The sequence below is a fragment of the Rana temporaria genome, chromosome 1, assembly GCF_905171775.1.
Source record: "Rana temporaria chromosome 1, aRanTem1.1, whole genome shotgun sequence".
Classification (NCBI taxonomy): domain Eukaryota; kingdom Metazoa; phylum Chordata; class Amphibia; order Anura; family Ranidae; genus Rana; species Rana temporaria.
Window position 1 is genome coordinate 406177852 of NC_053489.1, and position 26861 is coordinate 406204712.

The 26861-nt window shown below is 43.5% G+C and overlaps 1 protein-coding gene across 2 annotated transcripts; it reads right to left on the bottom strand.

Annotated features, from left to right (window-relative positions):
* Positions 1-6522: 6522 nt before the first annotated feature.
* MIDN (midnolin) lies at positions 6523-14941 on the bottom strand. Of its 2 annotated transcripts, XM_040323834.1 has the most exons (7): positions 14607-14941; positions 13621-13708; positions 13466-13528; positions 11791-12144; positions 11507-11642; positions 10019-10327; positions 6523-8738 (listed from the first exon to the last, which is right to left on the bottom strand). In XM_040323834.1, exons 1-7 carry the CDS (start codon positions 14801-14803, stop codon positions 8488-8490), a joined length of 1398 nt encoding a protein of 465 aa, XP_040179768.1. In that variant the 5' UTR covers positions 14804-14941; the 3' UTR covers positions 6523-8487. The 2 variants fall into 2 exon arrangements, with proteins under 2 accessions (XP_040179768.1, XP_040179777.1); XM_040323843.1 differs by lacking the exons at positions 13466-13528; positions 13621-13708; positions 14607-14941 and adding an exon at positions 12566-12759.
* Between the last annotated feature and the right edge of the window lie 11920 nt (positions 14942-26861).

Genomic DNA, 26861 nt, shown 5'->3' on the forward strand with positions numbered 1-26861 from the left:
AGGCAGATGATGTCACAATCTCCAGATCAGTAGAAGCTTTATATTCATTCACAGAATACAAAGCACCATGTGAATGGTGAGCAGTGCTCAGCCAGATCAGTTTTGTCCTTGCTAGAATGGGAAGTTCCCATCCCAATGCCGAACACAGCAACTGTGTCCTATACAGTGGGGATGGAAAGTTTGGGCACCCCAGGTAAAAATTTGTATTAATGTGCATAATGAAGCCAAGGAAAGATGAACAAATCCCCAAAAGGCATCAGATTAGACATTGTTATAATATTTCAAAAAAAGTTAGATTTCCATCATTTACACTTTCAAAACTACAGAAAACAAAAAAATGGCGTCTGCAAAAGTTTGGGCACCCTGCAGAATTTATAGCATGCACTGCCCCCTTTGCAAAGCTGAGACCTGCCAGTGTCATGGATTGTTCTCAATCATCGTCTTGGGAAGACAGGTGATGTCAATCTCAAAGGTTTTAAATGCCCAGACTCATTTGACCTTGCCCCAACAATCAACACCAGGGGTTCTTCTAAGCAGTTGTCTAGAAAACAGTTGACGATCACAAAGCTGAGAAGGCTATAAGAAGATAGCAAAGCTTGCCAGATGTCAAATATCCTCTGTTCGGAATGTAATTAAGAAGTGGAAGTTATAGCATGATCTGGAAGTCCAAAAAAAATATCAGACAGAACAGCTCGCAGGATTGTGAGAAAAGCAATTCAAAAAACCCACGTTTGACTGCACGATCCCTTCAGAAAGATCTGGCAGACACTGGAGTTGTGGTACACTATTCCACTATAAAGAGATACTTGTACAAATATGGTCTTCATGGAAGGAGTCATCAGAAGAAAACCTCTTCTACGTCCTCACACAAAAATCAGCGCTTGAACTTAAAAAATTAACATATAGACAAGCTTGATGCATTTTGGAAAACAAGTTCTGTGGACCGATGAGTTTAAAATAGAACCTTTTGGCCGGAAAGAGCAAAGATATCTTTAGAGAAGAAAGGGCACCGAATTTAATGAAAAGAACCTCTGTCCAACTGTTAAGCATGGGGGTGGATCAATCATGCTTTGGGGTTGTATTGCAGCCAGTGGCACAGGGAACATTTCACAAGTAGAAGGAAAAATGGATTCAATCAAATTTTGGATGGCAACTTGATGCCATCTGTGAAAAAGCTGAAGTTAAAGAGAGGATGGCTTCTACAAATGGATAACGATCCTAAACACACCTCAATATCCACAGAGATTACATCAAGAAGCGTAAACTGAAGGTTTTGCCATGGCCTTCATAATCTCCTGACCTCAACAGAATTGAAAATATATGGATAAGAGAGCAGTGCGTGACAGACAGCCCAGAAATCTCGAAGAACTGGAAGACTTTTGTAAGGAAGAATGGGCAAAGATACCTCAAACAAGAATTGAAAGACTCTTGGCTGGCTGCAAAAAGCATTTACAAGCTGTGATACTTGCCAAAGGGGGCAGTACAAGATATTAACTCTGCAGGGTGCCCAAACTTTTACAGACACCATTTTTTTTTTTCTGTAATTTTGAAAGTTTAAATGATGGAAATATAATATGTCAAAAAAAGTGAGATTTTAAGAATGCCTAATCTGTAATTTGATGCCTTTGAGATTTTTCCATCTTTCCTTGGCTTCGTTATGCACATAAATACAAATATTTACCTGGGGTGCCCAAACTTCCATTCCCCACTGTATGTGGCTGAGGCTGTATACAGTACTGAACGCAGCTGCATACCTTTGTGAAGTAAATAGTTCATATGGACCAGCTTAGTCCAAGCAAACTATTTAGAAAGTCATAGGAAACCTGGAGTTCAACTTTAAAATATCACCGTAAAAAAAAAAAAAAGTGCAATTCTACTAAAACGCTAGTGTTCCAAACACATTCTCTCCCGCCCTCCCACAGAAGCTTGCTGCAGCCGACATTGCCAACAAAAGATATTTATATGAATAAATATATATATTTAAAACCAAAAAAGGTCCTCAAAAAAGGCTAAATACCTTGCATAAATCTTAAAGAGGAACGCAAAGGATTTTTCACCTGGAGTTGGGCTTCCATTTCTGATGGACAGTGTTTGGGGGTTTACGTATTAGGTAACGCTACACTGATACTGCAGCAAATATAATTTCATTCTAAGTTCACCAGTTTGAATGACTCCCTACTCTGGCTCAGGCATCATCATTTTATGGCCCATGCAAAATAAGTTCTTCATAAGAGACTAGTCTGATCCTCCTATTAAAATCACTGCAACTGCAGAAGAAACCTACATCTATGAAAATAAAAATACTGACCCCACAGATAAAAAACAGGTTACACCATACTTTTCGCAATGGACACAAACCGTTTTAGACCAAACGACGGCACATCTTAAGATATCATATGATGTAAAATTGGCTTCCAACCCTTATGCCTTCTCCATAATGCAGAACAGCTGTAAACTGTAAGTGCACGTTTCTGCTATACATGTATAGCAGGGGAGTCATTCAGTAGCTACTGGATTCCAAGAGAACACATTTTTTAGGTGTACAGCCACAACCAGATTTAGAAAATGCAAAAGGAGAGACACCCAGCCTGGACACTTGGGTCATGTCAGGGTTGTGGAGTCGTAGATAAATGTTCCGACTCCTCAGTTTTATGTACTTCTGACTCCGACTCCTCTGTATTAATATGCAAATGTATTTTATACATTCCTTGAGGAAAGAAACGCAATCTAACCACAGACTACTGGCTGGGAAGCAAACAATCGACTGTAGTGCACAGTTTAAGCAAAAGACAAACACAATGAAAACAAATCTGCTGCTGAAGATAGGGCAGTGGAGGATCCAGAAGGGGCATTTATTCTAAAACATGATTTTCCTAGGAGAATCCCATATCACGTTTAAGCTAACAATCGAGTTTACAATTTTTTATTAGCCTTAGCTAAATGACAGCAGTTTTTTCCAATGGTTTACAGTTTCAGTCTTGAACTATTGGCCCACCATTCCCTTCACTTTAACAAGTGTCTCACTCTCTAGTCCTGCAAAAAACATATTTATTTAATCCCTTATCAGTGAGAGGCTAGGTTACACATGGACGCTGCGTTCCCTGTAACAGCAGAACACGACACTATGGAAAGTATAAGTATTGCAGCTCCTAATTGTGCGTTGCGGCCATATAGTGAAGCACATGAAAAGCATGCTTCTTCACGGTCACTTAACGTGTTCGTTTGCGGTTACGTGAGGCACTGCATGCATTGGGCTTTATTCTTACAGTAGAGAAGTCATTAATTATAACTTTTTGTGATTGGGACATTTAAACTTGCTTTTTTTTTATTCCAATCTAATTAGTAGGAGTCGGATCGGTGCATTGTTTGCCGACTCCAGGTACCCAAAATTTCCCCGACTCCCACTCCACAGCCCTGGTCATGGTGCCGTGCACAAAAGCTATAGTTCTCCCTATATTTGGTCCAATGCACATTCACTAAGAATCTTGTGTTTAAAAAAAAAAAAAAAAAAAAATATGTATATACCAGTTTTAAAACGTGCGACAGCAGTATCTTATAATTGCTACTGCAATACTTCTAATTTCAGTCCATTATTAACCAGTTGTAATAGTTATAAAATTGTCATCAAATCTTTTATAAACACACTTAATCCTCACTTAACCACCGCCTCCTGCACATATACGTCAGCAGAAATGGCACTTCTGGGCACAAGCACGTAATGTCCTGTACTTGTACCCAGCCGTGGGTCGCGGGCACGCTCCCGCGACCTGGTCCGAAGCTCCGGATCCCGATCGCCGCTCGAGTGCGGCGATCAGTCCCCGAGCTGAAGAACGGGGAGAGCCGTGTGTAAACACGGCTTCCCCGTGCTTCCACTGTGGCGGCGTATCGATCGCGTCATCCCCTTTATAGGGGAGACACGATCGATGACGTCACACCTACAGCCACACCCCCCCTACAGTTGTAAACACTCACAAAGTGAATCCTAACTCCTACAGCGCCCCCTGTGGTTAACTCCCAAACTGCAACTGTCATTTTCACAATAAACAATGCAATTTAAATGCCTTTTTGCTGTGAAAATGACAATGGTACAAAAATGGTCAAAATTGTCCGAAGTGTCCGCCATAATTCGCAGTCACGAAAGGAAAGAAGGAGAAGAAAAAAAAAAGCTGATCGCCGCCATTAGTAGTACAAAAAATAAAAATGCAATAAAACTATCCCCTATTTTGTAAACGCTATAAATTTTGCGCAAACCAACTGATTTTTTTTTTACCAAAAATAGGTAGAAGAATACGTATCTGCCTAAACTGAGGGGGAAAAAAAAATTATATATGTTTTTGGGGGATATTTATTATAGCAAAAAGTAAAATATTGAATTTTTTTCAAAACTGTCGCTCTATTTTTGTTTATAGCGCAAAAACTAAAAACCGCAGATGTGATCAAATACCACCAAAAGAAAGCTCTATTTGTGGGGAAAAAAGGACACCAATTTTGTTTGGGAGCCACGTCGCACGAACCGCGCAATTGTCTGTTAAAGCGACGCAGTCCCGAACTGTAAAAACACCTTGGGTCTTAGCCAGCATATTAGTCCGGGCTTAAGTGGTTAAAGAAGTATAACCAAAAGCATTTTTTTTTTTTTTTTTTTTTAGTTTTGGATATAGTGGCGAGAGATTAGAACTTATGTCAGGGTTTTATGGCTGCCTGTGCCCCCATTGGAAGTAAAAGAAAAACCCAACATTTTGGGTTGTCCCCAGAAAAGTAAGAGGAAATCTTCCAATGGGGACATTAGTTCTGAGGACCTGGGGGACCCCAAGGAATTCCCTCAATTTGCAGGGACTTTCTGTTTTGGCTATGGAAAGAGGGAAAATATATATATATATTTTGACAGGCTATAACCCCTCCCTGTGCTCTATCCAAAAATTTAAAAAGTTGCCTATAGTTCTACTTTAAGAATAAAATGCTCACTAATAGAATCACCTCAATTTGCAGATTTAACATTGTTAAATCACATGATACAAACCAATGTATTGCAAATTAGGCAACTTTCATCAAGTAAAACAAATAGCCAAGGTTCAAAATATACCACTGCTGAGCTCCCATTCTGAACAATGCTAGTGACCTGGCTACCATAAGGACCCTCTTGCTTTAATACCTGCAATACTAGGTGCAAGGCAACACCAGCTTTAGAATACCACATTTCACTGAAATGTGTTTATAATATTTGTTGCAAAACTTTGCAGGCCATTTGGAAAAAGTGTTCACAACCATAATCCACTTGATGTCAGACTTCTGTAGACTCTTCCTTCAGCTCTAGTTTTGGATTAAAGAGCTGGAAGGAGGCGTCAATGGACAAGTGCAGGTCACCACACTCATGTCCCATTGAGGACAAGTCAGTCTGTGGCAGTGATCATAGATCTCTAAATGACACCGCTGTGCATACAAAGAAACAGCAGCTATATAGGGAAAAGAACCCCACCCACAGCTTGGGGGGGGGAGGGGTTCCATTTGCACCATGTTACACCTTAAACGTAAAAGCGCAAAAAGATAGGAGTTAGCCTTTAAAAACAGAATTTGAACTTCGACACTCATTACAAGTTACAACCCCCAACGTTTTGTAAATCTCATCCAGTTATATATGGGCATCATGTTTATACTGCTTTGGCCAGTATTTCACTTGGGCTTTGATTAGGTAAATGTGACTTTGTGAAGTTTATTATTCAGGAGGATCAGTTATGAAACATTGCATATCTTGGCTTACTTCAAGGACCAAGTTTGTGATAAGACTAAAGACATTTCAACAAAAAGGAGACTGCATAAATTCCAGAGAGCCTAAGTGAATTGGAAAGTAAAGTGGTTACAAAAATCACCAGAGGCCCAGAGAAGAGTGAGGGAAATAAAACGGGTACCTAAAGTAAGAAAGACATTTCTTAAAAATCAGAAAGTTAAACTGATTGTGTATAAAGCACTTAAAAAACAACAACAACAAGGAAGCCTGGCAAATAAAGGGATCAACATAGCCAATGGTCAAAAAAAAAAAAAAAAAAAAAAGTCGCACACACACCTATTTTCTAGAAATGGGGAAGCCAAAGCCCGGAAAAAGCAGATAGCTGTTTGAGCCAAAACAACAGTAGGCATACATTCTAAAATTTGTTAGAAGACGCAGATGGATAGGTTACGCAAAAAATACAACACAACAAACACACACACACACACACACACACACACACACACACACACACCTTTCTGTTGAGGATTGGACCAACCTACTTCAGTGTTGGGGGACAAAGACATCATCAAGCAGATCTGAGTACACTCAATGTGTCAAGATAGACAAGAAAACACGATGTTGCCAATAGTAACCATTTCCAAATCCTACTGGTTTCTTTGGACTATACAGGATTCTCTCTCTCTTTCTTCCTCTGACAAAGGGAAAGTAAGGAGGAAACAAAACAACAAAACCCTCACCACATTTAAACCACAAAAGAGAAAAAAATAAAAATAAAAAAAAACAAACACACACCACAGTACATTGGTCCAGCTACATTTTTCTTTAATTTGGAGAAAATGTCTACTTGGAGTTTACATTTGTCCTGGTTAGTGTATTTCCATTTTAGGCTGCATAAGGATTTATGCCCCATCATATTTCCTCCCTCAGTACTACAAGATAGATAAACAACATCCATCCCCATCTATAGGGGGCAGTCCCGAGGTACAAATGTACAAATGTACAAAACCGGAACTTAAAAACCATATAAAAAAAAAAATATATATTAAATTAAATAAATAATGCAGCTTCTGTGAAAATGAGGGCTTATTGATTGCACTGAAAGCTCCAGAAGAGCCCATACTCCAAGAAAGGACATTCCTCATATACAGACTCATGCACTCAAGATTAAGTCACTGCTTGGAACACACTATGGTAAATACATGACATGACAGTTCACATATTGTAAAATCTTAATACGGAGGTGGAGGAACTGGGTTATGCTAAATTAAATTACCACATTTAAAAACACAGAAAGGATTAATAAAAACTGAAGAGAACATACAATGAACTGTTGCCCTTTGCAATCATATTCCATGTCTTATGCTCACTCAGGTTAAAGAATGAGAGCAAACATGCAAATCAATTGCTAGGCTTATTATAATTTCCCTTTACTCCAATTTTAGTAAATCAGAACAAAGAACCTAGCAGTAGATCAAGAGGAGTGTGGTTTCTACCAAGCCCACGCCTTGCCTACTTTCAGGCTGGGTTAAAGGACATTACCAGCCCACTCAACTCTTATCGAAATCACTGTCAGGATTGGGTAAGCAAGAAAAAAAAAAAAAAAAAAAAAGGGTCAAAGAGAGGGGCCCAAGCCTAATCTGTCAGTGTTGCAGAATGTCAGTACACACCACCTCTTCCTGCAACACCCACAAGTGAGGGGGGGGGAAGCATACTAACAATTCTCACGCACAGACTGCCAGGAAACATACCTCGTACACAGAGAACTGAGAGTACGTCACTGTAGGCACAGCGAATGCAAGACAGAAGAGACACCCAACAGTGCAGAGAAAGGGAAGAGAGATTGTACCAATACAATTGACCGAGCTCATTTCCCCGACAAATAACAGAATTTATACAACTCCAAGAACATTTAATAAAAAAATAATAATAAAAAAAAACAAAAAAACAACCAGTTTCATTCAGATAAAACAGAAGTCCTAAAACGGTTGATCTGGAGACAAGGCAATAAAAATAATAGAAAAAAAGTCCAACATGTGAGGTAAATATGATAAAATGTAGATAGCTTGGACACAGCAAAGAATGCTGCCTCCCTCCCTGCTACTGTCCCCACCACATGAATATTTAAGGGTGGGGTGGATGAGGGCCACAGCATGCAGAACAGGCCAACCCAGAACCAGTCATAGGAGGGGAAAAAAACCCACAGCATAATACATTGATGCTACATATGACAATAACGGTGATGATTCGGGATGAAGAATTGTAGACAAGTCCCTGGTTATCCCCATCCCACGTAATTCCAAAGTACTAAGTCCCAAAGAGGCAGATGTATCCTGAACAGCAGCATGTCTGAGGTTCTGTCCCAGAGCAGGCGAGTTCTGAGAAATATTCCCAGGCCCTGAATGTTCCCTTCTGTGCATTCTTGTGTTGTGTTAACTGGTCCAAGAGTAAGGAGGTTAAATGCCACCTCAAAAACAAGAGAGTGTGCCTTATTGCTTTCACACTCCACAACACAGATACAATCCAAGCCTTTAGCGCTCCCAAATTAAGCGTTTAAGGCAGAAATATTTTTTTAATTCTTTAATTATTCAAGTCCAAAAAAAAAAAAAAAAAAAAAAACTAAGTTAGCTTGACCACTTGAGGAGTTTTAGTCAACCACAATTTTTTTTTTTATCCAATGCTAGTTTTATGGTCCTCCTGGTCGTCACACAGTGCCCTGTGAAATTCTCTCTTGGAGAGAATCAAGTAGGATGCTGTGGTAGGTCTTATGCCACCAGCTCAGCCTTGACATCTGGCTTCCATAGGGAGTCCTCAAAGTCAATCTCCAAGGTGCTTTCTCCACTGGACATGCTGCTGTCACTGTTGGTCCGACTAGACTTTCTAGTAGGAAGCCCCGGATAGGGAGCTCTGGAGTCTCTCAGTGCCTTTCGCCGCAGTTTCTTTTGATGCATAAGTAACCGCAAACGTTCCACTTTACAGCGAGTGGCCCTGTTTTCTGTTTGTCGCAAAGGGTCCCCTATAGAAAAAAATGGGTATATACACAATCATTTACTAGTGAAATTAAACCACTGGAAGCAACGTACACCGTTGATTATACAATGAATCAGTAAGATACTTTAGGTTTACCGTTTTTGGCAATAATTCAGTACTAAACTAGAAAACTTAAAGCAGGGAGGAAAAAGGGGTACACTACGTTTAAGAAAAGGGCCCCTTAAAATGATGGCCTTTCAGTGAAATAGTTAAAGAATACTGCGGATTATCAGCTGCACACAGGCCCTGAATATTTTATCATGAAGCTCCCACAGCTTCCTGCTGTATAATGGGATATGCTCACCCCTCCCACACTCAATCGCTCTTTGTTCTCAAACACAAAACACAGAATGAAACTGGCCAGATGCATGCAGACCCTCCCCCCCCCCCCCCCTCTCCACCCACACCCTCCCTGAAGGGGGTGGGAGGTCCTACTCCCAGAGTCTGTCTAATAGTACGCCAACTATGGGAGTTAAAAAATGTGAGAATGCACAAGCTGTCTTTCAAACAAGACGATTTTCCCAGAAACTGCCACCATGTCATCTAGTTTAAACACACTGTACCAGAAAGTATGCAGTCATATCGTCCTACTTCTACACCCCCACAATCCCTTGTTGTGAGCATATATTCCTCCACCCTATTGAGCACACAGATTTTAAAACAAGCAGGAAACCAAAAAATAAAAAAAAAATGTGGAAATGCAAGCATCAAGATACCTGCTATGGCTATGTGTAGGTCTTTTTAATCCATTAGCATTTACTTGGTGGAGGAGGCACAGGCTTAATCTTCTAAACATACCTACAGACTATGGATGGGGGTTGCAATGTCATTGTGAAGTCTTTAGTTTGTGAAAAGGCCTTTGTCAGGGGCACTCCCTCATGCCCATCTGCAGCCAAGCGAACAAACATAGGCAGGGGCTCCGACCTCTATGCACAAACAAGGAAACTCAGAGTACTGGTCAAGATACAGTCCTTCTGTTTAGAGTAGTTGTGAGCAACCTCAAAACAGGGCCACAAACATCTATAGGGCCCTCCTGCACAGAAAACAGGAGCTTGATATTTTAGTACTGTTTTTTTTCTTTATTGCAGATGATGCAATTATTAGACAGGACCCACTTTGAAATGCTATTATCAGGTATGTTTTTTTAAATTCCGGTCCTGATGACTAATAAGTTGAAACTGCAAAGCCATGTGTGCCCTGCCAGATATAGCCATTTATTACTGGAGCACAGCAAAAATCAGAGTTCTCATTTGTGTTATTACTTACCAATTGGCTTGTACTGGCGAGCTTGGGGCTTGGAATGTTCTGCAGGGCGACTGGTCTGCTGTGGGGCACTGGTTGTAGAAGGAGGAGGAGGAGGAGGAGGTGGTGGTGGTGGTGGAGAAGGAGGAGAGGTAGCCTTAGTGGTCTTTGTTTCAGATGCACATTGAGAGTGGCAACGGAGTGCAGTTAGCGAGGGTGGTATGCCCTGGTAGTGGCGGGTGGCGCTTAGCAGGTCATTCAGGATCTGCAAGATTGTACCAATGTCCCTGCGAGGTCGCCCTGTACTGTCCTGGCAGTGGGGATGCAAAGTGCCTACATAAAACAAAAATATGAATAAAAAGTAGTGTTTAAAGTTGTGTAAATAAAATGGCTGGCAATTATGCACCTAGGTACAATCACTCAAATAGGAACTGTATATGACCCAATACATACAAAACCATGACCAAAATCTAAAAACTACATCCAAACCACAGAAACATTACAGTGCTGGAAACTTGTTTTAGAGCACCTATGCTTGGAGTTGTCAGGATTCACTCAAACTGGACCTAGGAGGGCATTTGCCATTTTAGGTGCAAAAAACATTTGAGGCATTTGTTATTGTGGACTGCATCCACCCCACAATTTAAAACTACTGTTTGATAGGAGTATGCTGAACACAGAACATGGATGGCAGGAAATTGCATGGCAATATTCTAGAAAGACATAGCCTATACTAAAAAAAAAAAAAAAAAAAAAATAATTATATATATATATATATATATATATATATATATATATATATATATATATATATAATTTGGATATGGGTCAAATCTCGGCAATACATTTTGTCTAGCTGCCAACTTGATCCAATAGTTTCAGTGCCTTGAATCATTAACCTAGAACAAGTATGCAGAAGTTTACTTTCCCGATTTCACTAGTTGCATGCTTGCACCAAGTCAGTGACTCAAAGTATTGCAATCAGTAACCAAAAGCTGCCATTACCGACCACTTCACTTTAAAGTATTCTGAATTTATCTCCAATTTATCTTTGGAATTAAGTATTCTGAATCCCAAGGAAGTCAGTGAGGGCAGGCTCCCAATTTCTCCGAATGCATTTTCAAAAGATACTACATAAAAACCCTCTAGATCTCACAATTTGCTGAAATGTTGCACCACAGGTAACCCATAAAAAAAGAAAAAAAAAGCCTTCGGGCCTATACGCCAATAAATGTAAAAGCCTGTGGTCATTTGTTGTATACAATCGAGATCACGTAGTGCAGAAAACAGAGCAAGGGTAGTATACTCCGATTTAATCAGGATGCCTTGATATTGGAATAAAGGGTCTTCCTGCCAGCACAGCCACAGATTAAACAATAGAGGGCAGACCTTTCTGAATTGTCAGTGTTAAGCATTACTTGTGTGTTCTATCCAGTGTGTATCAGCAATATTTTTCAGCTTAGTCTCTGGACAAATTGAGTGTTCTGTATTTAAAAAAGAGCAAGTGCCTACCGGAAAAGGTCCCTGAGAAGACACCAGGAGCATGGTTGACAAAGCTCTCTATTACGGCACCAGGCTTTCGAGGTCGTCCAGATGGAGAAGGATTAGACCCTTCACTACTTTGACTATTTCTACTGCGTTGTACCTGCTGAAAAGGCAGAAAAGGGTTATAAATAAAACAGAGTCCATACAAGAGTGGTTCACATTACAAGCAGACAAAGGCATTGGAAGCCAATATCTTGACATGAAACCCCCCCCCTATAAAAAGTAAAAAAAAAACGCCCAAGTATGCTTACCTCTGTACAGGGTGATACGGTCACACCCTCTCCACGTGAGTGGAAGATACTGTTGGTAAGGGAAGAGGTGTGGGGTGCATTGCAGTGCGTGGATGTAGCTGGTGCCGATACAGAAGGCTGGGAAGAACCCTGTGCACAACCTGCCAGTCTGGAGAAGGCAGGAGCCGTACTTGTATGCAGGGTGCGAAAGTGAGGGGCCGAGCTGTGTTCTGTCCCTCTGGTGAATAAATGACGATGCTGAAGGTGAGACCCCCCTGCATGCTGAGGGGCCAGCTGGAGTTGTACAAACATCATGTGATCACCAACACGAAGGGCTAAAGTGAGAGGCGATCGTCCAGACAAGAAGTCATTCACCTAAAAATAAAGCAAATTGCACATAAATTCAGTTGAACCAACCCTGATCTCTACCTTACATTAGATATGAAACACTCTTAAGAGGAGCAATGAAACGGGACGTATTCACAGCCAACCTAGAAACCAAGAACTGTATCTACACAAAGTAAAATGGTATGGATCGTCGGTACCAATTTTCTATAAAACGTTCACTAATGGGTACCTCAAGTCCCACTGAAATCAGGCGAATGCAGATTACATCATTGATTGGATTTGTGTAAAAAAAATCAAATTATGTAGCGAGAAAAAAAAATAAAAAAAAATAAAGTCACCCGATTTTATTCCCCACCCTAGCAGAGAACTCTGTCTACTCGCCCTTCCTTCAATCACACAAACTCCCTCCCATACTAGGGCCAATTGAGGTAAGATTCAATTAACTTACCAGTAGACTTAACACTTGAATCTCTATTAACAAAAAACAAACTTTCACCAGATGGGTGATGGACACAGACAAAAACAGTCTACATCTACAAGGTGGTTTATGACAGCCAAGTGATCCAGAGCTCACAGAAAAAAAAACAGGCGCTGCACAGAAGCAGTGCACCATCACGACTCAATCATACAAACAGTCATGCATTCAGCTCCCCTCCCCCACGTCACGACTCTCCCCCAACCATCACCACCCCCGCATCACTGGACAAAGAGCAGAACATTAACCCTGTGAGAGCTGCAGACAATACAAAACAGGCCGTCTATGACAGGTACAGGATGTACCAGATTATATATATGAAAAAAAAAACCCACACATACACAAATCTATGCACACAGCCACTATCCCAGTGTTATCAGTCTGCTCTCTCTGACTCACCCCCTTCCAGCCCACGCCTGCAGGAACAGCTAAAAATAGCAGAGTCCAGCAGGCAGTCAGGAGAACAAGGCCAAGGGAGGAGGCAGGGGGGACGCAGGTACAGAAATGGGAAGGATTGTTAGGGTAGGAAGCTGAAGGGAGGTCCAAAGTGCAAAGACACGTCAAAAGCTTTCGTAAAAAACACACCAGAAGCTAAAATGTACTTAAAAGGCCGATATAAAACCTCCATAGACAAGCAAATCGCAATATTCTCAAGACAGTCGGAAGTATGCGGCTTTAAGGAAATAAGTAGCAGAACTACACAAGGGAGGGGGGATGGGAAGAAAATGTCACCACCTCCCAACACCATCTGATTAGCAACCAGTTTGTTTGTCTGTAGGAGAGGCACGATCTGCGTCAGAGAGTGCCTGGTGACACCACACCGTATAAACCCACTTCCCCGCACCCCTCCCCCCCACTTTTCTAACTAGTCACCTGTGACTCCGTCAGACTCTCCAGGGCTTGCATCACAGACTGCTCCGGGCGAGACATCTGGGACTACGGGGAAAAAAAAACATAAAAAAAGGGCTAGTTAGCACCCTACGTGGCTTTGTCACCTGGTCTACAACACATCAGATCAGTATCCTTACCATGAGTCCCGCTTCAACCGTAGGAAGGAGTGTTAGCCTGCTCCCGTCTGAAAGCCCCAAATCCTGAAGTTTTCCAGCACTCAGCGGCCTGTAGGGAACAGAAAGCTTAGCGATGAGACAAACATTCCAGAGGAAATCTCACAGCAGACACACAGGAACAACACCTAGTTTGGTTACCAGGAGGGCGAAACAGTAAAGTGTCACATTGGTGGCAATTAACGGGTTATGACTAGGCCACTTTGGGGTGGGGGAGAGAAGTTGTGATGATGTCATCAGTGCTAGCGCCTGCCTGTGAGCACTTACTGGAAGTGGGGGTAGCTGGGGCCATCCTGGGGAACAGACGACACGGCATATCCTCTCTACGGAAAAGGAAATGCCTCTTTGTTGAGCTCGCCGGCCCAGATTGAGGAAAGATCTGAAGAGACACAGCTGACGGGAAAGGTTCAGAGTTTCCCTCTTAGATTGTAAGCTCTAAAGGAGCAGGGTCCTCCGATTCCTACTGTATATAAGTGTATTTGTACTGTACCCTCAAGTTGTAAACAGTAAACGCTATAAGTCTTGTATAATAAACAATAACAACAACGAGTTGACGGGACAGAGCTGGGGTCATCCAGGGATCTGTGAATACAGGGACAATAGAGGAAACCCAGGCTGATCGCCCTCTATGGACATGGAGCTTGCCCTGTATATATGGGTGGGAGGCAACCATGGTGGGTCTTAGCAGACAAAGACCTGTCACCCCAGGGGTGCAGAACAAAGGGAACCCTGGGGCAACACTGCAGTAAAGCTTAATTACCTAGGGTCACCCATCAGATTCCACTCCTTTGCCTGCCAGCCTCACACACAGATTTACTAAAACTGGAGCAGCTGTGCTTTCTAACCAATCAGCTCCCAGCGTCTGCTTTCTCCGCTAAGCTTTAAAAATAAAACGTACAAGCCGATTGGCTGCCACACACACAGCTGCGCCGTCTTCGCCTCACACTTACGTTTCCCGGTGCAGCAAGGTGAGCCGCTCCTTGGGCACCTTCAGCCGTTGTGAAATGCGCCGCTTCAGTCCGTCCACCGTCTCCTCAGCCGGTACGGAAAGTTCATAGCGGGTGCCGGTGGTGCTGTGGATTTGTAAATTCATGAGAGCCTCTCTGTCTCCGTTATTAAAGCCCCGGGCATTAAGCTGCTGCTCCATCCGGGGAAACGTTCTCCGGCTCTGTTCAGCTCCGGCGTAAAACTAACACATAAAGTTACACGAGCTCCCTTCTCCAGAGCTGCGTCTCTCGGCCACGCCTTCTAACCAATCCGAACGCCTTCTCGTCTACCCCCACGTGCCGATAACGTGACCCCCTCCTTTGTGACGTCTCTCCAATCAACGTGGAGTTTACGCAAAAGAGCCCCCGCCCCCCTCCTTCCTTGTGGCCGCGCCCACCCGGCCATTCATAATAAATTGGATTTCTAACAAAGAGACCGGAGACACGAGAGCTGGTGGGGGCACCGGAGTGTGGGGAATCGTAGGAGGATGACAATGAACAGGATGGAGGGGCTTCTCAGTGATCAGTCATATAGGATAGGGGGATGGAAAGAGGAACCAATGGGTATCCACCTTGTGTAACCTTCCAGGGCCATGGCTGTCTTCCAGCTATGTGTCATGATGAATCATCCAATCAATTGTTCACATTCTTCATCCAAAGCCTCTCCTGTTCCTATTTGGTGGTCAGCCATTGGTTTCTTTTCCAATCGATCAGGATAATCAGTCCACTCAATCGATTAGATACACGTGGGGAAGTAGGCTTCGATCAATAGTGAGGGGATCGATCATTTACAATCCTATCTTCCAACTGTTTTTTTGCCATGCAGTCTTAAAACCTCATTGGTAATACGATTTGGATTTACCAACAAAGCATCGCAGTGCTGCCGATCGATGCAAAGCGATTGATCGTTTTCCACCCTGACGGGTAGAATCGGTTTGCTTGAGTACGATGTAAATCGATTAGGAAGGGAAGTGGCTATTTGATTATATGCAGCGTCATGCAATCCTCTTCAAGCGTGTTTTAGGCCAGGGCGACATGGGAGATTTTTTTCATAGATGCGCCCAAAATCATAAGACCCCTTTCACACGGGCGTTCCGTTTGTTTCATCAGTTTGGTAATATGTTTTAAAAGAAAAATGGATTCATTTTTTTTTCTACCAATGCAAAAATGGACCGTTTGTGCGTTTTTTCATCCGTTCTATTTTTTTTATTTTATTTTTTTAACCCCTTGCCGACCAGCCACCGTCTTAAGACGGCGGCAGGTCAGCTCGCTGCCGCCAATCGCCGTAGCTGCACGTCGGTCCCTTTAACAGCTACAGCGGGGTGGAGGCCGCGATGTCCGGCGGCCACCCGCAGTCACTCCACAGAGAGCCAGAACGGGGATCTGTCAGTGTAAACAAACCGATCCCTGTTCTGACAGGGGAGTACAGAGCGATCGTCTGTTCCTAGTGATCAGGAACAGCGATCTCTAGTCAGTTAGAAACACTGCCCAGGGAACACATTTAACCCCTTGTTCGCCCCTAGTGTTAACCCCATTCCCTGACAGTTACATTTATACAGTAATCAGTGCATTTTTATAGAAATGGTCCCAAAAAAGTGTCCGATCTGTCCGCCGCAATGTCAAAGTCCCGCTAAAAAATCGCTGATCACCGCTATTACTAGTAAACAAAAAAAAAAAATCCATAAATCTCTTCCCTATTTTGTAGAGGCTATAACTTTTGGGCAAACCAATCAATATACGCTTATTGCGATTTTCTTTTTTTTTTTCTTTTTACCAAAAATATGTAGCAGAATACATATTGGCTTAACCACTTCCATACCAGGCACTTACGCACCTTCCTGCCCAAGCCAATTTTCAGCTTTCAGCACTGTCGCAGTTTGAATGACAATTGTGCGGTAGTGCTACACTGTACCCAAACAATTTTTTTCTCATTTTGTTCCCACAAAGAGAGCTTTCTTGGTGGTATTTGATCATCTCTGCGGTTTTTATTTTTTGCGCTATAAACAAAAGAAGAGCGACAATTTAAAAAAAAGGCCGATACGTATTCTTCTACATATTTTTGGTAAAAAAAATCGCAATAATCATATATTGATTGGTTTGCGCAAAAGTTATAGCGTCTACAAAATAGGTGATAGATTTATGGCATTTTTATTTTATTCATTTTTTTACTAGTATTGGCGGCAATTTTTATTTTTTTATTTTTTTACTGTCACCGTGACATTGCGGCGAACACATCGGACACTTTTGACACGTTTTTGGGACCATTCACACTTATACAGCGATTAATGCTATAAATATGCATTGATTACTGTGTGAATGTGACTGGCAGAGAAGGGGTTAACCACTAGGGGGCGTTGGAAGGGGTTAATATGTGCCCTAAGATGTGTTATAACTGTAGGGGGGAGGGGACTCTCAAGGGGAGGAGACCGATGTGTGTTCCTCTGTACTGGGAACACACATTGGTCTCTTCAGCGCTGACAGGAGGTGGATCTGTGTGTTTACACACACAGATCCACACTCCTGCCGTGATTACCGACAATCGCGGGCACCCGGCGGCAATCGTGGCGGCCGGGCACCCGCGCTGGGTCACGAGCGTCGGCGCGATCGCCAGGAACGCAGGACGTCATATGACGTCCACCCGGATCGAGGAGGGGTTCCTGCCGCCGTCATTTCACAATGACGCGGTAGGGATGTGGTTAAACTGAGGAAGAATTTTTTTTTTTCTTTTTACATTTTTTGGGTGGATATTTATTATAGCAAAAAATTGTTGTTGTTTTTTTTTTTCATTGTCCGTCTTTTTTTGTTTATAATGCAAAAAATAAAAACCGCAGAGGTGATCAAATACCACCAAAAGAAAGCTCTACTTGTGGGAACATTTTTGTTTAGGTACAGCGTCGCATGACTGCGCAATTGTCAGTTAAAGCGAAACGGTGCAATATTTAAAAAAAATGGCCTGGTCTTTAAGGGGGCAAATCTTCCAGTCCTTAAAGCAGACCTTCAGTAATTTTTTCATCTTCCCATCTATTAAATCCTTTAGCCTTGTTGTTTTAACTTTGGATAGTAAAACATTTTTTTTCTGCCAATAAATACCTTATACAGCCCACTTCCTGTTTCTTAACTGGTAAAAAGCCTAGGCGTATGACAATATGCACAGCTCTCTCTCTCTAGTGAGAGTTTGCCAGGAAGGGAGGGGGGATGAGTCATAAGAGGGCCAATGAGAGCTACAGAGCTGGAGGTGTGTGTAAATCCAGAAAGTGAACAGGCAGCAGCTTCAGCTGCCCACAGTGACAATGGATGCAGCCAGACTCGGTGGAGGGAGATTTCTGCAGCATATTTGTCAAGTACAGAATCGGAGTATATATAAAATAATATGCAAAGTGGTTGGAGAGAAGCTTCAGAATGGCAAAGATGTTTTTACTACAAATTATCTGAGCAGGCTGCAGTTCCTCTTTAAGTGGTTAAAGGGAAGAAAAGACGACTTTTTGTCATTGTTCCGTTCTGGACCAATAACCTCTACATATCCTGTGTTTTCCTTTTATTTATCCTTAACCTCTTATCGCCAGCACCTCCTTTAAGAGGCTGGGGCGGAGCTTAAGACCTTATGACCGCTGTGATTGGCTGTCACATGACCCGAAAACTCCCGCTCGCAAGGACTGATCTTTTTCCATCAGGTGACAGTAACTGCTGGGGAGAGCGCTGCGCGCATGCTTTTGGCCCAGGTGTATTTGGAGCAATTAAGGACCAGGCGCTGAGAGGTCGCATATTTGCGTACGGCCTGCGCCAAGGGGTTAATGTAGTTGTAAACATTTCTCTTGTAAAACAAAATGAAAGGCAAAATATTTGTATAAAGATAAAAAAAACATAAATACTTTTTTTTTATAAATGATCACATTCCCTCTGTTTTTAGCTGCATAAGAGCTGGATGATTACCCGCTGACATTCGCTTGCCCATAGAAATACATTGGTGTATGTTTTTATTCTGTTAATAAATGAATGAAAAACAGCCAAACGGAACACCCGTGTAAAAGGGGCATAAGCCTGATCTTTTTGTATCGCAACACTTATAGACGTGTGTCTGAAGCCTGGATCTGTGTTCATTTAATGCTTTAGAGGCTACTGCCAGGCGGAGAGGACGCGATATGACACCTCCTGTGTGGAGGAGTGCGCGGTGTAGCAAGAAGGCGACAAAGGAACGTCACTTCTGTTACCAATTCTGACGGGTCGCCTAATCTGACAAGGCACCTGCTCTCCTCTCGCCCCCCTCCTTCCTGCCTGTCAGCGCCCTCTCTGTCTCCGGCCCGCCCCACCCCCCTTCGCTATTGTATTAATAAAATATTAAATTTGTCACTGCCAGCCCCTCTATTAGAGGCTGACATAGCACAATGTGTAATTTGTATTTAAAAACGAGCAGTGTAAATACTGATTTTTAGCTGTCTTCAGGCCGGTCACGTGACTCGCGGCAGCTCTTCAGGTCTGATGGATGGCTTCTGCGGAGGAGACGAGCGGACACGTGATCTCCCTGACGTCAAAGGGAAATCACGGCCCCTCCCGCAGAAGACATCTATCAAAGCTGGAAAGCGGCCGCGAGTCACGTGACCGGCCTGAAGACAGCTGAAATTCAGTATTTAATAGAGGGGCTGGCATAGACTTTTACTATTGCCTTAAAGCGGAGTTCCACTCAAAAGTGGAACTTCCGCTTTAAGCACTCCTCGCCCCCTTACATGCCTAATTTGGCATTTAATTTTTTTTGGGGGGGGGGGGGTGAGGGCTTTGGTAGGAGTGGGACTTCCTGTCCCACTTCTTCCTTCCGCCCAGGAACCGCCTCGGCAACTTCTCTTCTCGCCTTAGGCGGCCCCTCCCTTTAGGCGATCTCCAGGGACACGTGACAGGTCCCAGGAGATCACCTGTCCACTCATAAAGCACAGCGCGACTCGCGCATGAGCAGTGAGTGCCCTGCCGTGAAGCTGAAAGCTACGGGTGGCCGCGTCGCTGGACCGTGGAACAGGTAAGAGTCTGTTTATTAAAAGTCATGTAGCTGCTGACTTTTAATAAACACTAAAAGGCTGGAACTCCACTTTAAAGTGGAGGTTCACCCAAAAACTTAATTTTTAACATTAGATTAAGGCTCATTTTGTGAAGGGGAATCGGGTGTTTTTTTTAAAATCGAAGCAGTACTTACCGTTTTAGAGATAGATCTTCTCCGCCGCTTCCGGGTATGGGCTGCGGGACTGGGCGTTCCTATTTGATTGACAGGCTTCCGACGGTCGCATACATCGCGTCACGATTTTCCGAACATTGGCCGACGTCTGTGTGCAGGCGCCGTATAGAGCCGCACCGACGTTCGGCTTCTTTCGGCTACTCGTGACGCGATGTATGCGACTGTCGGAAGCCTCTAAAACGGTAAGTACTGCTTCGTTTTTAAAAAAAAAACACCCGATTCCCCTAGACAAAATGAGCCTCAATCTAATGTCCCGCTTTAACAACCACTTTTAAGTGTTTGTTAAAGCGTCTGTAGAAATGAATGGGCGGAGAGGATTAATTGGTAAAAAAACACAAATTTGTGACATTTGGTTGCAGTTATTCCTTTCAAGTATATATTAACCTCTTCCTGATCATGTAACGTATATATATGTGTCAGCAGGAAAAGTGGGTCATAACGCTCAGCTGCCATATATATGCGTCCATGGTGGTCTAAGGTTGTGTCTTGAGAGCACTCTTACAGCCCACCGACCAAGCTATCTTTGACAATTCCTAGTCACGGCCAGCGGGATGGGCTCCTAAATATGCGATTGCTGCGAGAGCAAATTGCAGTGGTCACCTGATCGCAAAGCTACTCTGCTTCCTGGCAATAAAGTCCCCTTACAGGTCTGCCAAGAGGTGGCGAGAAGGGGACAACCCCAATCATGACACTAATGCCATGTACACACGACCGTTTTTCATGACGTGAAAAATGCAATTTTTTCAATTGGTCATTAAAAACCATCGTGTGTAGGCTCCAGAGCATTTTTCCTCGACGTAAAAAATGGGCATTAAAAATTTAGAACATGCTCTAATTTTTCTCGTTTTTCACGTCGTAAAAAACGGTCGTGTGTAGGCTCCAGAGCATTTTTCTCGACGTAAAAAATGGCCATTAAAAATTTAGAACATGCTCTAATTTTTCTCGTTTTTCACGTCGTAAAAAACGGTCGTGTGTAGGCTTTAACGACGGGAAAAAAACGTGCATGCTCAGAAGCAAGTTATGAGACGGGAGCACTCGTTCTGGTAAAACTAGCGTTTGTAATGGAGATAGCACATTCGTCACGCTGCAACAAACTGAAAAGCACGAAGACTGAAAAGCGTGAATCGTCTCTCACCAAACTTTTACTTACACAAAATCAGCAAAAGCAGCCAAAGGGTGGCGCCATCTGAATGGAACTTCCCCTTTATAGTGACGTTGTATGTCACCGCGCTTTGCTTGAGCATTTTTTTTTTCACGTTCGTGTGTATGCAAGGCAGGCTTGACAAGAATCACGTTGAGAAAAACATTGTTTTTTCCATGACATTAAAAACGGTCGTGTAATAATCATCTAACAATCTTTGACAATAGCATCAAAGAGCAGTTTTTGCACTAGCTTGTTTCAGTCTCTTGTGATTCACTCTTGCGAATAGGGCCTCTAAAGATAACATGTTGGAGCTCCAGAAGGGGTTCCTGCAGATTAGCGGTGGGGTGCAGAAGCTTTCCTGAAAACAATGGGAGGCAGACCGCTCCCACAGCTAATCGCGGCTGTTTGCGTCTAATCACTCATGCAGTGATTATCTTTGAATGATCAGCCCAGGAGTCTTCACAAGTGTGAATGGGTCCTTAAACTAATGACGTTGGCCTAGGAATGCACCTAGCCAGTGATTCTGCATTAATGGATAATAATCATGTGCAGGGTTGGAGTTAGGTTGTTTGAAACCTTGTGCACACTATTAGTAAGAAATCCCAAGATCCTCCCCATTTACAAGCACCGAAGCTGACACAAACTATTGGCCTTATGAAAAGCATTCCTCTATGAGCTCTCATATCCTTATTTTCTACATGCCTATCATTATTCACAGTCCATAAAGAGGCCATGTTCCAAAACAACTTGTAAAAGTCACTGCACCGCCTTGGAAGTTTAATAAGCACGAGGCTGACTGTGCAGCTGTCTCTCTTACAAAAGATGAATAAATACACACAAAATATGATGGCACTACTGACTTCAGACTTAGGCCGTTTGGGGGTGGTAGGAATGGACAGTTGAGCCAGGGTTTTACTACTCTTCTTGTGCTGCAAAGGCAGCCGGGTAGGGTTGTACATGGCAAGATCCTGCATAAATGACCAGTGATTTTATTATGGCAACGTGCACAAACCTTTTTTTTTTTTTTTAACCACCTCAGTACCAGGCTTTAAAACCCACCTCCATACTGGGCCTATTCTGGCACTTCTCTCCTACATGTACAAATCATCATTCTTTTGCTAGAAAATTACTCAGAACCCCCAAACATTATATATGTTTTTTTTAGCAGACACCCTAGGAAATAAAATGGCGGTCATTGCAAATTTTTGACTTGCACGGTATTTGCGCAATAATTTTTCAAACGCCTTTTTTTGTAAAAAAAATGGTTTCATGAATTAAAAAATAATAAAACAGTAAAGTTAGCCCAATTTTTGGGTAAAATATGAAAGATGATGTTACGCCGAGTAAATAGATACCTAACATGTCATGCTTTAAAATTGTGCACACCATTAATGGAATGGCGCCAAACTTCGTTACTTAAAAATCTACATAGGCGACGCTTTAAATTTTTTACAGGTTACCAGTTTAGAGTTACAGAGGAGGTCTAGTGCTCTAACGCACGCGGCGACACCTCACATATGTGGCTTGAACAACGTTTACATACGTGGGCGGCACTTACGTGTGCGTTCGCTTCTGAGTGCGAGCTACCGGCGACAGGGCATTTTATTTTATTTTTATTTTACTTATTTATTTATTTTTTACACTTTTTTTTTTCTTTTTGATCGCTTTTATTCCTATTACAAGGAATGTAAACAGCCCTTGTAATAGGAAGGGCTGTGACAGGTCCTCTTTAAGGAGAGATGCAGGGTCACTAAGACCCCACATCTCTCCTCCAGGCTGGAAAGAATGAGATCGTGAAAAAAATTCACAGATCTCATTCTTACTAGCCACAATTGCGGTTTGTTTACTTACGGGTACCTGGGCGTGACGTCATCACATCGCGCCCGGGCCTCTGACGGTCATCTCTATCACCAGTCATCTCTATGCTGCACATCCGGCGGACGGCGATCATCTCTCCGGGTCCCCGACGGGACGGGAGAGCCCGGAGAAGCACCGGAACCGCCGATATGATCGTTCTTACGGTGCGCAGGATCGTCGCCGGAAGAAAATTATATCTGAATGATGCCTCTAGGTGCAGGCATCATTCAGATATCCCCGCACAAAGTACAGGATGTCATATGATGTCCACCCGGGATAACAGATCCCCTCATTTGACAGCGTGCGGGTTTAAAGTGGTTAAACAACAAGGTGCTTTATTTAGAAAAAAGTTGCATACAAAAATAAAATAGTTCTTACATTGTCAATCCCATCAGTATATTGAAACACAAACAAAACAGGTCTCAGCAATATGAAAATGATGCGTTTAGTACCAGTGACTGCAACCCGGGCCGCCCAACGAGATGAGCAGCCAGCAACCCAGAACAGCTCATAAGTTATCACATTGATAGACAAACCCCTTACGAGAGAAAAGAGTACCCACACCCAAAACAACAACGGCTGGCATGCACCGATGTGGGTGCGAGGGGAACGTGCACATACCTTTACAGTCGGCATCTTACTGCGTGTAACTTCATGCCAAATGTGTAAAGGAAGACTGCCATGTTGACAGTTTACTTCTTATCAAGCTTCCAAGGCAGTGCCCTGAGCATTACAAACAGACAGGAAGAGAACAGCAAGGTTCCCCAACTGAAAATCTGAGGGGCCCTATGACCATAAGGGTGGATAAAATGAGAGAAAAGCTGCCTTTCACTAACCTTGTCTCAAAATACCAACCAAATCAATCTCTTTTCAAGACTTCCTGCTCTCTAGCTCCCTTGTCACCTCCTCCCAAGCTCGCCTTTAGGACTTCTCCAGAGCCTCTCCCATCCTCTGGAACTCCCTAACAAGTCTGGTTGACTATCTTCTACTCTGTTTACTTTTGGGCGATGCCTGAAAACTCTTTTGTTCAAAGAAGCCTATCCTTCCTCCACCTAACAACTGTACAGTACATTTCTCCATCAGCTCACCCCCACAGGTATTGCCTTTTGTGTCACTTGACCCTCCCTTTTAGCCTCCATGCTCCAGATTTGTAGGGACCATGTTGGTGATCATGAAACAACTTATGAATGTGGCTAGCACCCTGGAATATGGAAACATTATGAGGATACAAGGTTTGGCCCATAGTGTACCTGATCCTTTAAAATGGCCTCAAACTTATATGTTATACCAACCTGCAGTAGTTATCAGATAAACTCTTATAACATAATTTCCCACACCAATTTGGTTCTCTCTATATATTTCTTCATTAGCACCTGATAATGTGAGTTGAAAACCCCTTTGTCTAGGGGAGATTGAAGACTTTTCAGACCACGTTACTTTTACATATTTAGGTATTTCATGTTTTGTGCTCCTCCTACCTGGGTGTATCACTTTCTGCATTATCTTTGGATACTTGCTCATTGTTAGTCCACTATCACAATAGGTGGTCTCAGTGGCGGTGCGTCCATAGAGGGCGCAGTAGCGCCACCTCCTCTCGCTCACGTACCGCCACTAAATACAATACACAGATTCATGCATTACATGAATCTGTGTATTGTTGCTGCCGCTCACTATTCAGATGGCCGGCCCCTTGGTGAGCGCAGGCCATTTGAATAACGGCAGCTGGTTGGCTTTGGAAGTGCCTATGAGAGCGGCTCTGATAGACTTTCCGATTACAGCCCTTAGGCTGTAATCGGCTTCCAAATCGTTATCCAGGGGACGCACAGGGGGGTGCGTTCCTTGGATTAGACTGAAAGGCGTCTCAGCCAATCATGTTCACCGGTTCTGGTTGGCTGAAGCGTCATCGAGGGCGGGAGAAGACATTGATGGACCGTGGAAGGAGGATGGCTGACCCCAGAAAGGTAAGTGCCGGGCGGGGGGGGTAAGGGGCAGCATTTTTCAGGGCACAGTGGCAATAATTAAAGGGCACAGTGGCGACAATTAATGTGGACACAGTGGCGATAATTGATGTCGCCACAGTGGTAACAATTGATGGCATGGCACAGTGGCTGCGTTTGATGGCACAGTGGTGACAATTGATGGGCACAGTGGTGACAATTGATGGCACAGTGGCTGCGTTTGATGGCATAGCACAGTGGCTGCGTTTGATGGCACAGTGGCTGCGTTTGGCATGGCAGCACAGTGGCTGCGTTTGAGGGCATGGCACAGTGGTGACAATTAATGGGCACAGTGGCGACAATTGATGGCACAGTGGCTGCGTTTGATGGCATGGAACAGTGGTGACAATTGATGGGCACAGTGGCTGCGTTGCATGGCACAGTGGCTACAATTAAAGAGCACAGTGGCGACAATTAAAGGGCACAGTGGCGACAATTGATGTTGGCACAGTGGTAACAATTGATGTGGGCACAGTGGTAACAATTGATGTGAGCACAGTGGTAACAATTGATGTGAGCACAGTGGTAACAATTGATGTGGGCACAGTGGTAACAATTGATAGCATTGCACAGTGTCTGCGTTTGATGGCACAGTGGTGACAATTGATGGGCACAGTGGTGACAATTGATGGCACAGTGGCTGCGTTTGATGGCATGGCACAGTGGCTGCGTTTGATGGCACAGTGGCTGCGTTTGGCATGGCACAGTGGTGACAATTGATGGCACAGTGGCAACAATTGATGGCACAGTGGCTGCATTTGATGGCATGGCACAGTGGTGACAATTGATAGGCACAGTGTCGATAAATGATGGCACAGTGGCTGCCTTTGAAGGCATGGCACAGTGTCAACAATTGATGGCATGGCACAGTGGTGACAATTGATGGCATGGCACAGTGGCTGAATTTGATGGGCACAGTAGCTGCATTTGATGGGCACAGTGAGGCCACTGGGTCTCACTGACTATTCCCAAGAACAGAGGCCAAGCCCAGTTTACTCCCTTTGCAGCAAAAATGTGAATGGAAGCCTATACTTGATGATATGCAGAAAAGTCTATATTACCTGCCCTCAGAACGTTTCTTCAACTAATTTTAGGCTGGGTTCACATATATGCGGGGCCGGTTTCTGTGCGGAGACCAACAAGGGTTCCATTCAGCGATTTTGTCTCCTCTCCCCCTTCAGTGCCACAATTGGCACCTTTCGGGAGGGAGGGGGGACAGGATACAGTAGGGGAGAAGAGCGGGGGCTTTGCGCATGTGCAGTAGAGTTCCCAGCGTGAATCCATGAATCTACACTGCCAGGTTGCCTTACCTTCAATGGCGGCGGCAGCACCCGACAGCTGATGGAAACGTCAGCTGCGGGTGCTGACATCGCTGGACTCCAGGACAGGTAAGTGTTCGATTATTAAAAGCCAACAGCTTCAGTATGTGTAGCTGCTGGCTTTTAATTTTTTTTAGGTGGACCTCCCCCTAAATATTACTGCAGGTAAGCTATGACTAAGCACTGTTGAAAGTGTGAAACGCATCAGATAATCTATCCTGTACCCTGATGTGGTTTGTACATTTGTTATTTTATACAATAAAGGCGTTTTTATTGGAGTGCGGCTGTCCAGATGTTCCCTCTTTTAATTCTTAAATCTTACCACAACTGGCCTGCAGATAGGTGAATCGGCTGTTATAACACCTGGGTGGGTTCGTAGTGCAATGCTCTGCGCCACATGCCCACCCTTTTTTTAAGCCCATTAGAACCTCTGGCTCTAACCAGGTACTTCAAAAAAACACCCCGCCGCTGTAATTCATGCACCCAGCGTCCTGAAAGAGGCCTGATGCATGAATAGGGGGTGGTGGCCGTGGACTGGATAGAGAATGGGGGTGGTGGCCATGGATAGAGGGGCGGCGCCCCTAATGGATGGGCCGCCACTGCTTTCTATGTTTATTGGACTATTCAAATGACATAATCCATTGTGTCTGTACTCTGTAGACAGGTTCTTGTCTAAGTATGGAA